Source organism: Gasterosteus aculeatus, chromosome 18 (assembly GCF_964276395.1).
Source record: "Gasterosteus aculeatus chromosome 18, fGasAcu3.hap1.1, whole genome shotgun sequence".
Classification (NCBI taxonomy): domain Eukaryota; kingdom Metazoa; phylum Chordata; class Actinopteri; order Perciformes; family Gasterosteidae; genus Gasterosteus; species Gasterosteus aculeatus.
The window spans coordinates 15776676-15789832 of NC_135706.1; the positions used below are offsets into that span (position 1 = coordinate 15776676).

General features: G+C 48.8%; 1 protein-coding gene and 1 long non-coding RNA gene across 33 annotated transcripts in view; one reads left to right on the plus strand and one right to left on the minus strand.

Moving 5' to 3' along the window:
• Positions 1-518: 518 nt before the first annotated feature.
• On the plus strand, positions 519-4133 carry LOC120808107 (uncharacterized). Its single transcript, XR_005709915.2, has 3 exons — positions 519-775; positions 1304-1479; positions 2614-4133. It is a non-coding gene; the product is annotated as an uncharacterized LOC120808107 (long non-coding RNA).
• epb41l2 (erythrocyte membrane protein band 4.1 like 2) overlaps positions 2978-13157 on the minus strand; it is a 32664-nt gene continuing 22484 nt past the window's right edge. For 2 of the 32 annotated variants that reach the window (XM_078093668.1, XM_078093645.1), the window contains exons 15-25: positions 12827-12856; positions 12200-12259; positions 10582-10752; positions 10024-10143; positions 9367-9441; positions 8448-9023; positions 7295-7423; positions 6912-7010; positions 6720-6800; positions 5948-6062; positions 2978-5663 (exon numbers count right to left, since the gene is read on the minus strand). In XM_078093668.1, coding sequence (XP_077949794.1) covers positions 5958-6062; positions 6720-6800; positions 6912-7010; positions 7295-7423; positions 8448-9023; positions 9367-9441; positions 10024-10143; positions 10582-10752; positions 12200-12259; positions 12827-12856 — 1446 coding nt within the window. In that variant the 3' untranslated portion in view covers positions 2978-5663; positions 5948-5957. Of the gene's footprint in view, positions 5664-5947; positions 6063-6719; positions 6801-6911; positions 7011-7294; positions 7424-8447; positions 9024-9366; positions 9442-10023; positions 10144-10581; positions 10753-12199; positions 12260-12826; positions 12857-12996; positions 13128-13157 lie in introns of those variants that run through there. The other 30 variants (XM_078093646.1, XM_078093677.1, XM_078093648.1 and 27 more) reach the window with 30 other exon arrangements.

The following is a 13157-nucleotide window of genomic DNA, read 5'->3' on the forward strand; positions in this document are numbered from 1 at the left end:
AGAGAATTGAATGCACCTTCAGAAAACTGGAGGAAACAATGGTGTGTGTGTGTGTGTGTGTGTGTGTGTGTGTGTGTGTGTGTGTGTGTGTGCTAAATTAATCAATACTGCCTCCAATCAGAAAGGTGTCTGTTGGTTAAAATAAAGACTGAGGAAAATCAGAAACCTTTTTCCAATCAGAGAGGAAAAGTGTGTGTGTGTGTGTGTGTGTGTGTGTGTGTGTGTGTGTGTGTGTGTGTGTGTGTGTGTGTGTGTGTGTGTTGTGTCTTTGTTTTATGACAGTGAGCACAAAGTTGTAACACTCAATGAAACATTCCCCGAAAAGATTGCAACGCTTCCCCGTTTTCCCCACATTTCCCTGCTAATCAGAGCACCACACTCACACTCACACTCACACTCACACTCACACTCACACTCACACTCACAGGCGATAAAGGAAACACGCACAACGCTGGCCAGTAATCTCCTCAGCAATCACAAGGTTTGACTGTTGGAACGGAGCAAAGTTCATCTCGTCATGGACAACAACAGAGGGGGAGTTTCTACCAGCGAGAGACGGGCCGGGACAGACAGACGGGAAGGACACTTAAAAAGACACGTTAGAAAGAAAGACGCACAAAGAAGAGGTCACAACTTTCACCTGCGGACTGGAACAAACCGTTGTTTCTCCCCAAAGGAATCATTGCTTTGGATCATCTCTCTGTGTCGGGACGACGGGGCACCGGCTCTCTGCTCACAACGTTCCTTTAAAGCTTTTTGGGGAACCTGAAAAACCGTAAGTGGATATTTTTTGAATTTAAACGTCTATCGGCTGCGGCGCCTTTAAAGAATCAAAATGGTGCACCTGTGAAAGTGGTCCAGTAAAGGACACTCTGACCTCAGCGCCAGTGGATTTGTTTTGGATCCCTTCAACCATTAAGGAAAGGACACATCGGCCCTCACGCCTTTAAATTACCCTCACATGCGTGTCCTCAACAATAAAAGCCAATAATCTGATTAAGATTTTACAATTTCTTTAGTTCACAACGAAATTATTTCTTCAGTCTGGGCTTAAAATTCTCTAGTAGATTAAAAGTGCATTTACTCGTATTTGCAATAACTTGCTGCAGTATATTCTTAGAAATACTTACTTATCCTTACTAATTATACCACGTAGATTGAATAGCATATGTGTCGATGTGATGCAGGTACAAACAAGTGCTGTACGAGACACGAAAAACAAGGAAACCTTTGCTTTAAAAGGGTCCTCGATGTTTGTCGACCTCCACCAGCTGAGTGCTCATTAACCGTACCCCCCGTGCAGGAGCAGCATGGAGGTGGCGAGCGGCCTCTGGGCCGACCTGGCTCTGCTCCTCCGGCGGACGGACAGGGAGGCGGACGGCTTCCTGCCTCTCGGCCTGTTCGGCCTGCTGCTGTTTCTGTGCGTCTGTCTGCTGCTGCTGCAGCTGATCGCCTACCTCAGCTGGAAGCTCACGCAAGGTACACAACGGCCATTAGCTTCGGATTATATGTCAGCTAAATGTTCTCATGTATGCCAACGTGCAGAGAAAACGGGTGCCTTAGTATCTGAATGCAGACAACCGACATCGTGTTGTTAAAGGCTCATGTTCACGTTTTCATTTGATCGAAAGCTGACAGCTCATGTTCATCAAAAGGTAGAAGAAACGTCTCGAGCCACAAGCTAAATAATGGAAACATCCTGCATAAGCTGCAGATAAGACTCTGGTAGGCCGAACCGTTACTTTGGTGCTTTGACATTAAACACTGACACTTCGTCACGGACCTCCTTCGTCATCTGCAGGTCAACTGAAAGAGAAAAACGGTTGTCGGTGATGTGGAACCGATGCGCCACTGAGAATTATTAGTAAGTGAGTTGGGGGGGATGTTTCACATCGTGTTCTCCACCGAAGAGAAACGTGGTCAGTGAGAGCGGAGCCTTAACGCCCAGAACGGGAAGACGCCTGGATGTTTAGTCTGGTTCAGAGCCGCCGTGTCTCACGTGTTCAGAGAACGGGGCGATTGTTCAAAGGTGCGACGCGGCCGGATAAACTCAAACGTTCCAACTCAAAACCCCAAATGAAAGTTCAGAATTCAGATCTGCTCCTGAACTTCACAAGTTTACTTCATCCTTCTGGGCGAATTCATTCATTTTTTTATTGTACTTTTTGGAGTTGAGGGACAGGAGAGATTGAGGAAGGATGGAGGGGGGGGGGGGGGGGGGCATCAGCCTCCTCCTCCACATCTCATCACTTATCTGCAGTCTTTTTCATCTCCTCCTTCAGCATTTTTTTCAGCTTTTCATTTTCTTCAGCCGTCTCTCTGCCGCCATCTTCCTGCGGAACCAGAAGCCTCTCCTCAGATTTGGGAGAGTGGAGCTTCTTTGCTGCTCAGCTGGTTCATGGTCCCTGTTATCCAACCAGAACAGAAGTAACTCGTTACATCAAAGGGCCCGATTTGCTTCTTGTGGCTCCTGAAGTTGCCACATTTAAAACGCATGAAAGAGGGTAACCGGTAGTTTAAATTACGAGCGCTAAGAGCGCTCTGGAGGTGTGTCGGTACAGCACGACTATAATCCACGTTGTTTGTGTCTTTTCCTTCCTCTCCTTCCTCCAGTTGATGCCGATCTGTCGGCGTTTCTGCAGGAAACACACCTGACCACGACGCACACGTCATCCACACACCGGACTTCTTAGAACGCACTGAGAGGAAGTCCTGAGAAGCGTTACAGCGAGGAGGGAAATATCTCAGGCGAAATGAGAGAAATGTTGACGCCTTTGAAGGAAATGTTTACTGTGGAAATGATCTTTCTGTTCTTTTAGCCCCCTGGAGACATCTGTGACTTTATGGAGCGCCGCAGGAAGCTTCTCTTCTCACTGTGCGCTTCATCCTCTCGTGAACGCTCGGGACAAACTGTCCCTCCGAAGTGACGATTCAGACAAACACAAAGCATCTGACAACAAACGAGGTGACCAGCAGGTTTCAGAGTATAACAATCCTTTATTTAAACAGTGTTACTCGGGGAGGGGTGGCTGTGGGGGGGGGTGTGCGACACAAGACAAGTAAGCTGCTGGAGGGTAGAAACCCAACCGCTGATCAGGAAACAACGAGGCGCCCGTGGGTGGTTTCACAAAACGTGTGTGGGGAGAATTACATTTTTCGGAGGGGGGGTCTTTAGTGGCAACAATGCAAAATGATGACTCACACGGCCTGAGATGTTTCTGTACAGAGAAGGTGGCCCAATTCTTTATTACACCCCCCCTAAAAGCTTTCATCGCACGGAGAGACGAGCTTTAAATTAGATCCAATCTAACAGCAACCGTGTGAATGTAGTCGGGATCCCCGACCGGTTTGAAAGCAGCTGGTGTAGAATCGTCGTCTCTGCTTCCAGTGACATTGTGTTGTTGCCACGGAAACCACTTAAAACTTTCATCACTGCTTCTTAAAGAAATAAAAATGTCCAAGGACAAAAGAAAAAAAACAGTCATTTGTGATATTTACTTTTTCTTTGCTTTTCTAATACAATTCAACAGTTTGAAAAACCGACCCATGGCCGCTCTTAAAACTCGTGTGATTGGTTAAAACGGAGCCCCGACCCCTGAAAAGAGGTTCAACTTGAGCCAAACGGTACGAAAACATGAAATTGGATTTTAAGTGGTCTTTAAATGTCAAAAATAAAAATAGCCAAGCAGGTGCACAATAAATGCACCTTCCCACAACCAGGTGACAGAGAAAAGATACCCAGCTACAATCTACATATATAGATGTTGCGACATCACCGATGCTATTTTTAAAAGTGTTTTTTTTTTTGGAACAGCAAACGCTTCCAAAGCTGCCTCATGTTGCATGTTTGTTTGTTTGTTCTTTAAAAGGGGTTTTTCTGTTTTGCCTCTTTGCAAGAGGGTCAGAGGTTAAAGCTTCCCCCTCATCTGGAATGTGGTTTCCCTGCATAGTCGACGCAAATGCAACCTAAACGCTACTTACATGTGGAGTGAGTGTGTGTGTGTGTTAGTGTTTCCTCATTTCAAGAGATTCATTACTCCCAGTAATCCCAGTGCCTCCACGTCCAGTCTGACCGGGGGGGTAAGACGGATGTAGGCAGGTACAGGTGGAATGTTTTCACATCCATTCTTTGCAAAGGTCACCTCACGTCTGCACACTGACCAGTCGAGGCGTCTGGACCTGCTCGGGATAATAAAAACGGGTGAGCACGGTGGAGGTGGGGGGGTTGTGTTGCTATCGTCTAGTCTGGAGTGACACCAAGTGCTGAACGGTGACCTCGGAGTTTAGAAAAATCAGAAAAAAATCCCACTGTGCTGATTTTTGGGGGAAAACGGTTGTTCGAGTGGTTCTGACCGCGTGTCGCCGTTTTGGTACCTGTGGTTGTGCAGACTGCGTAAATAAACACGTCTAAAGATCATCTAAAACTGCAGAATAACTTGTGACATGCGTCCGCTTCTTCTCCCAGTTATGCCTCAGTTCACTGGTCCTCTCTCCCAATCAGAAGCCAGCGCACTGCTCCCTTGCTTCCCCGTGGCCCAATGGGAATAGCTGGTGTCGTCATGTGGGCGGGCCAACGGAGAGCTGCTCCCGTCTAATAACCGTCACGTTCGCTACAGACGCTTGAATGCAGCAGCTTTAAAGTCAGTTCACTTTCAGCCGGTTTAGTAAAAGTTAACTCTAAAACACAGTAAAACGTACAAATGTATCACAAGGAATTAATTTTTGGGCTTCTCAAGCTTGAAATGTGTCAACGCCAATTTCCCCGCTAAAACGTCTCCTCTTGAGAGTGAACTGAAGTGACAAGCTGCTGGTCCACACACACGGAATGTAGATGAATATGAAAGAAAAACTTAAAGAGACAGTCATGGAAACTCAAAAACCTGATTGATTGGTTTTTACCGCAATGTTTTAAGTGACAGCTCCCAGTTTCCTGTATTCGTTAGTAATAAAGTGTGATGGTGTCCGAGCAATTTGCTTTATTTAGCTTGATGTTACAATCAAGTAGGAAAAGAATCAGGTTTGTTTTTCCTGCAGTCCTACTTTAACAATTTGATAATTTTATAGTACGTTACTCTCCATTTACAACACAGTGGAGGGAGGGAGCTGTAATTTAACAAATTACTTTGTTTTTTAGAAATGTACTAATATCAGAACAAGAGTCCAAAAACCAGCTCTGTCAAATCAGTTAAAGTTAAAAAACGTCTTCTATTTTTTAAATTTAGAAGCGTTAGATTTGAGTGATGGATTAGTTATTGATTGTCAGTTACAGGTGAGATTATCAGTACAATCGTTTCTATCTCATCAGGGTCGGTCTTCAGTTCATTCACATGACGGATGCACCAGATCTCATTTTGTAGAACAGTAAAAAAAAAGAAAAAAAGAAAAAAAAAGCACTATTAAAAAATAGAAACGCGCTACAAACAGTTAAGCTAACGAAGTGGTTCTCTTTTGTTCCCTCGGAGGAAGAGGGGAACTTATTTTGTTTTTCTTGTTATTTCGGAGCGAGGCGTTTTTAGGCGTGTAAGAAAGACCGACTGGGGAGAGATTGGCAACTTCTCTCCCACTCATCGCCTTCTCCGCTCCTCCTCCTCCTCCTCTTCTTCAATCAGTCAAGGTCGGTTGTCGTGGGGTGACGGAGGTCGTTCTCGATGGGCCCTTCAGCTCTGGGGGGAAAAGAGGCGAAGGCAGTCAGCCCGAGCAGCGTGACGACACTACTTGAAACATTAAAACCTCCATCATCATCAAACCTTCCTGCGTTTGATATTCCTCTCGCCTCCAACTCTTCTGTCACTGTGACTGATGGTTTTACCAAGTTTCCTTTTGTTCCAGGTCATTTTCGTTAAAAAAAAACCCACCATGTTCATAAAGTCCTCCGATGTTTCTTTCGCCGTGAATAATAATAATAATAATAATAATAATAAATAGTTCCTATTATTATTATTATTACCTGAGTCCAGTCAATCCTCCTCCTCAGCCAGCTCAGTTTCTTTATGAACCACCACTCGGGTAACCGACATGTCGGGATGCTGCTCTTTGGCCTCCTTAATGGCCTGGGCCAGTGCCTGCAGTAACCGGGGGCAACCGAGCGGCGCGGGCGGTGGAGGGAGGGAAAACGGGGGAGTTAAATGAAAAAACAAGCATAATGAAAATGACAAAGAATGCTGGATTTACAATCAATGTGTGACTGGTGATATTTTACTTCTTTGGGGGAACTGAATGTTTGTTACTGGGGGGGAAGTAAAATACCTTAGAGACACATCAAATCCAACTTAAAATAAATGTAAATCCAGCAAATCAAACAAGACAATTCAAACCAGTGGACGAGGGACGTGCATGAACGGAATACATCTATTTCTTCGTCTATTAACTATTTCAGATACTTTAAGGGGGCTTCATGCAATTTCCTCTCCAGTGAGAAGCCAGAGAGCCACTAATCTTACCAATATCTTAAATTTAATTCCCTCATGAACCAACGTTGAAGATTTTTTTTTTTTACTTTCAGATGTGATAACATCGCATGTAGCTTCATCACATCCAGGACAACATGTAGAATACATATGAAACAGGATGGGCCGACAAAAAAAGAGGTCAGGACGCCGTTTCCCAGACGCATGGACGGAGTGGGACTGATCACACGTCCGAGCGGTTCATGAATCCCAGACACGTCAGCAGAAGTGTTCCCTCCCTGGTGAGAAGGAAGCGGCCCGTCGGATACCGACCTGGTCGTGGTCGATGTCACAGTCGCCGGTGATGACGATGCGCTTCTCGATCCTCGTCTCCGACAGGCCGCCCTTTAACGTCTGCAACAAAAACACACCACAACAACGCTGCGGTACGGCTGGACGGGTGGCGCGGAGACGGAGACAGTTCGACAGCAGAGGAGTCGATATATCGGTGACGTGTGCGTGTACCTTGGTGATGTGTGTGGTTGTGGTGGTACACAGGGATTCAGACGTGATCGTCTGGGCCGTCATCAACACTCCAGACTCGCTGTCGCCGTTACCATCCAGCTGGTAACCAGAAGGGAGGCGGGAGGGACAACGAGAGATCATTGGCTGCGCGTTAGCATTAGCATATCCCCGTCGGGACGCTCTACATAAACCTTTGTTTTCCCAACAAACAGATGAATGATTTCCCCCGAGGACGGAGCGCCGACGTTACATCAGTGCTTTCAAACCGGAACGTTATAAAACCTCCAAACAATAATGACATCGAAACGTTTCACAGACACAACGCGTGACACACGAACAAGGAGAAAATGAACAAAGGCCCCCGGTGTGGCTGCAGCGTGCACCTGTGCGGCTTCGTATGTGATGGTCTTGGTTTCCGTGTGTACGATGGGCACTTCTTTTGTAGCTATCTCAGTTTTCTGGGCGGCAAACGTGTCTGATATAGTCACCATTTCGGTCTTTACCACAGGTGGCTGGGGAGGGGGGAGAGAGAAGTGAGGGGGGGTGAACACAGAGAGAGGGTTAGTCAAACCTGAGAGAGTTAAGGTAACAGAAAGAAACATGTTGCCGTCTGGCTTTAGATTTCACTTTGTGTGTGTTGAGATAAAATAATGTGAATGCAAAGCGTGTGGCGGGTTCTGATCACACGTAGCGTGCTGGCGGATATCTGCCAGTACACGCAGAACAAACCATGCAAACATTAACAGATCAAAAGCTTTCAAACTCATGCCGGCAAAACGTCACGAAACTCCACCACGACTACTTCCAGCAATGCAAGCGAACAGCAGCAGCAGCAGCACGACTACCGGAGGAACCCGCCGCAACGGCGCTCATGTGACCTGATGGACAATCGAGCGCACGGAGGCGACATTCAGACGGGGCGGGCGGCGTCCCTCCGAGTGGTTGGCAATGATGGGTTCCGCAACACCGTTGCCATGGGGACCGCGACTGTCCGGTTACTACGCTGAACGGGAGCATCAGTGCCAAACACGTGGAGGGAACTCTAAGAACACACGCACACACACGCACGCATGCACGCCGGAAATGTGGCATGCAGAACAAAACGGCGCCGTGCATCCCCTGCTCAGCGCCCCCCCCCCCGTTGACGACACCAGACTAAGATGCACGTGCAGAGCAGGAGGCGGATACACACTACGGCACTAGGCTTGGCGATGGCGGCGTGAAGTAGTATGATGATGGTGGATGTCACAGAAACTAAAACATATACACAAGTGCGGCTGCGGTTGGCGAGTCGACACCAAAGCGGCGGCGAGGGGGTCGCGCCGTCACGTGACCCCCCCCCCAGGCGGATTTAACTGTACTTCCTTGGTTTTAGACTTAAAGAGTTTCCACAGAGCAGAAAAGGTGTGGTGTGAGGATGTGCGTGGGGAAACCGGCACACTGCGGGAAGCAGGAAGGAGGGAAACAATGTGGGTGTCTCTACGGTCGGTGGGCGGGATCAAAGCCCCCGGGGGCGGGGCCCAGTGAAGACTTTACCTCAGAGCAACAAATAACCTGTGGCCGGTGTTCCGCCTCGACCGGGCGGGCTTCTCCGTTCACTTTGGGTTCTTGGTCTTGCTCCGCCCCGCTGGCGCTCCCCTCCGGCACGCGGGGGCCATTCGGGGCCGCGGCGTGCGGCGGCTCGCCGCTGCCGTCCTTCTCGGCTTGGTGCTCCCCCTCCGTGTTCTTCTCGTCCCGGGCGTCCGCGGGCGCGGACTCCTCTACGGCGGCGCTGACTTCGTCTACAAGGGGAGGAGCCCCCGCCGTCTTATCCGCCTGCTCTTCCTCCTCCTCCTCTTCCTCCTCTGGTATTTTCGTGTGGCAGATGGAGACGTTCGGATGGTACTCGGCTTCCTCTTCGCTCTCGCTCTCTGAGGAAACGCTCTCCTGCTTCGCCGCTTTCGCTTCCTCCGCTGCCACTACTTCCTGTCCGACCGTCACTTCCTGCTCTAGTGCTTCCTGCTGTGCGGGGGGGCCGGCGGGGGGGCCGGCGGTAACCGCGACGCGTCCGGGTTTTGGTGCTATGGAAACCTCTTGGACGACAACGGTTTCCTCGATTTCAACTTCGGTCGTCTATACACACGCACACCAAACACGCATACAGATGTACACACCAAGTGCACACACACACACACACACACACACACACAATGATGTGCGCACACATACACAGCAAACGCATGGGGACAGAAAAAAAACAACAAAAAAAACATAACGTGATCATTAAAGATAAATAAAAATGTACATGACACACAACGCAAAATGAAAGATGAAGATGGTCGACTGTGGACAAGAAAGGCACACGGATGTCAGAGCGAGGAGGACAGAGCGATGCCAGAGGAAGGCGGCGGATGGAGGGGAGGAAGCGCCACGCATGGAAGGCTGCATGGACGAATGGAGGAAAAGTTAGATCCACCTTCGCAGGTTCTTTGGTGTCAGCGATGGAGTTTTTTTCGGCCACGGCAGCAGCCTCCGCCGGGGACGGACCCTCCTGCGTGACAATCACACACAAAGCAGTGACATCATCGGTCAGGGCACAGAGGGTCGGGGGGGGGGGGGAAAGGGTCGAATGTGTATTCTCGGTCCCTCGCGTCTCCCGGGAGGACTTTCATGCACAACGATCGGGTCAAAGAGACGGGATGACGCAGTTGAAAGGGAAAAGGAAAAGACGGACGCAGGGAGGAATAAAGAGGACGTCACATCAGTGAGCGCTTCTCCTCAAAGATGGAAACGATAAAAAGGAGCGCGGCGTTGAACTCGGCGGCTTCTTTATGTGGATTTCTAAGGAAACTCTGTGAAGAGTAAACGTATGTCGTCTGTTAAGCAAAAAAAAAAAAAAAAACCTGCCGCTTCAATACCTGCTGCTTTTTATTTCATCCCAAAGGAGCTGGTTAGAAAAAGAAAGAAAAAACGTGGTTGTTTTCCTTTTTTTTTTTTTTAAATCATAATGGCGTCATAACATTAGATCTACATTCCGGGATGAATGGCCACTTAAACCGCCAGCATTCATCCGGCGCCCACAGCAGGCGGTGAGGACGTTACAGCGACGGGCCTCAGCGTTCAGTAGCAGCACCTCGGGGGCGGCGGCGGCGGCCGACGTGGTTATATCGGCGTCTAGCGTCGGGTCGGACGGAGCGGAACAAAAGGCGGCGCCTCTACTGAGGAGCGCAGACGCTATTTCCTCCTCGAGGCTCTACAGCAGAGACACAAAACACGCAGGAGGAGACGGACGGGCAGGAAATCAAAAACTAAAACAGATATGACAGAGAGCAGGCGAGCTTTACGCCGCGGTGTCTCGTGTAAACAGAAAGCAGCAGAACGTCAAACAGGAAAAACAAAAACATTTCAGCAAGTCCAGCTGAAAAGAAATAAGGAATTAGAGCAGTGCAGGAAAAAGTGCATCGAGTGATAATCGACAGAGCATCATCGTGTTTATGAAAACTCCACCGCGAAGAAAGCGTCAAAAGGACAAAAGGACCCAGCAAAGAGCGAGAGAGGAGAGAAACAAACTGTCTTCATCGCTGGAGGCAGAGAGACACAGTTCAGGTTGAAGTAGAAAAGGGCCTCGTGCATCTCTTCTGACACACACACACACACACACACACACACACACACACACACACACACGTACCACTTGCTGTTGCTGTTGGACGCGTATCGTGGTGGCGGGAGAGGAGGTGAGGCGTTTCTCCCACTGGTTGGGCTGCGGAGGAGAGGGAGGAGGCGCCTCCATAAAGGAGCGTTTTAGCTGGCTAATGCTAGCTTGGTGTTTCAGAACGTCGTCTTGGGTCTTATCGTGGTCCTGATGAGGGAGGGGAGGGAGAGGAAGAGGGGAGGGGAGTCAATGAGTATGAGGAGGACGGATAAATGGAGGGACGACGGGAAGAAGAATAAATGAATGACAGCGAGGGTTGATGAGTAAAGGGAGGAGGGGGGGGGGGGGGAGGAAAGGTGGTCAGATGGGAGAGGGAAATGCAAAGGAATGAGGAGGGAGGAAGGGAGGGAGAGAGGGATGTGGGGAGGGGAACGTCAGGTTCAAAACAGGAACATTAGTGAGTCAATCAGGAGGAAGACAAGATGGACGCCGTGCCTCACTGGAGCCTTGTGTGAGCGGAAACGACAGGTAACAGAAGCCTCGCACCTGGATTCTGTTACCTGTGTTCGGTCCAGGTGTGTGTGAGGTCGTAGGCTGCAGTGAAACAGGGTCTCTCCATCTTGATGAGGAGCCAGCAGCAGAGCACAATGTGGAGCTGATAGCGGACGCCCCCCCCCCCCCCCCCCCTGACCCCCCACTGCCCATCATCCTTACTGTCCTGTTTTTGTACTCTCCTCCTCCTCCTCGTCTCTCCATCTTTACTGGGATTATTCTTCTACAGGATTCGATCACACCGATATTAGAAGATGACCCATTTTCTATGTGGGAGACGGATCACATGTCGACAGACACACGATCACTATCGGCCCCACGTAGCATAAAAAGCTGTCGTTTCAGCATGTTAGCAAAGGCGTCACTGGCAGCCAATCACGCGAGAGGTCAGGTGAGTTAAGGCGGGGTTAGTGAGGTTAGTCGCCTGCAAATAATCAAACTCTTTGATCAATCAACGACCGGAAGATGACGGGGGGGGCGACGGGGGGGGGGTTTCTTCCTTTTAAGCGCACAAAAACAGCCTTCAACATGCACGTAGCGTGCGACAGGGTCCCGTTGACACGAAGCAGCTGTTGTGAACACTCAGCTTGGGAAAAGACTCGACTACTGTTGTGTAGAAAGATACACATCAAAGAAATATTCAGAGTCTTTGTCTCCCTCGTGCTGCACCAGGGGGGGGGGGGGGGGGGATAGTTTATGGATCCCCTCCGATCAACAACCCTGATACGATCAGATCGAGTTCATCTAAGATATTTAGTTTGTCTTTCAAAAGTAACACAATTAAATAATTCATTGCTGACGAATTGACACGTGCACTTTTAAGTGACGTCGGTCAGAACTATAAAGACTCGAGTCGCGTTTCCAAGCTGGTGTTCAAACTGCCCGGCGGCGTGAAACGGGACAGACGGCGCTGAAACCACTCGACGAGAGACGCGGGTTCAGAATGAATATGAAAAGAAGTGGATGGTCAACGCGCCGGCATGCGACAGAGCCTGAGAGTGCGAGAGGGCCGCAGTCCTGCACAGTTCAGAGGGAGTTGTAGTTCTGATGGCGTCAGAGTACACAGAAACATGTAGTTCCATCAGACGACGCCAGTACCAACCTCCAACATTAAATTACTGTGCCTCACATAAATATTGTCCCCATGCACTCTCATTGGACTCTGGAAGGCAGACGCACACACACACAGTAAGAAATGAAAAAAAAGAATGAATTATTATTATTTTTTAAGTTATGCACCGTTTGACCTCTAGACGTGAGAACAATCAATGAATAAATTATAATTAAACAAATAATTTAAAGTAATAATTTAAATAAAAAGTCTCAAACTGTGAAGAAGGCTGATGGGCACAAGTTTTATACGTTATCAAAAGAAACAAAAAGGTCATGATGCTAGTACTCAAACACATGGTGACACATAAAAGGAAAAAACAAAACAACAACAAACCCAAATGAGCAAAACCCCCAAAACACAGACAGGAACCAGAAACCAGAGCAACCAAAGAGGGTCAGAGGTGAAAGTGCCCGTCCCACAAACAGCATCGGTTGTTGATGCAACTAGTCGGATTTATTTTTGTCAGGCGGCTGACAAATCTGAATAATGATTTTAATAAAAGGATTCCGTGTCAACATGTTCGGGCAACTTCACCCCAAAGGAGATGCAAAACCAAAGCAACTCGCACCAAGCAGCAGACTAACGGACACAACAAACCAATCAGACAACCAGTACCAGTGTGTGAGGCTCGCTGGCTCCCAGTGACTGTTGATGGGGGGGGGGGGGTCAGGGAGAGAGGGAGGACAGGTTAGGTTCACTGCCGCTCCACCAATAAAACCTGTGTCAACCATCTTTACAGTAGCTGGGGAGAAAAGGCATGCTGGGTAAAGACGGACCCTACAGACCTCGGTGGGCGTGGCTTCCGCATCACCAGGGTTCAAGTCCACCGCCTTAACCTTCAATGTCGTTGTCGTGACAAAAAATGAGCAGGATAGGGGCGCGAAGACAAAAATGGAGTGAAATGGATGATGGGAAAATCGCTCCTCCACCCGGTGGTCATGTGACC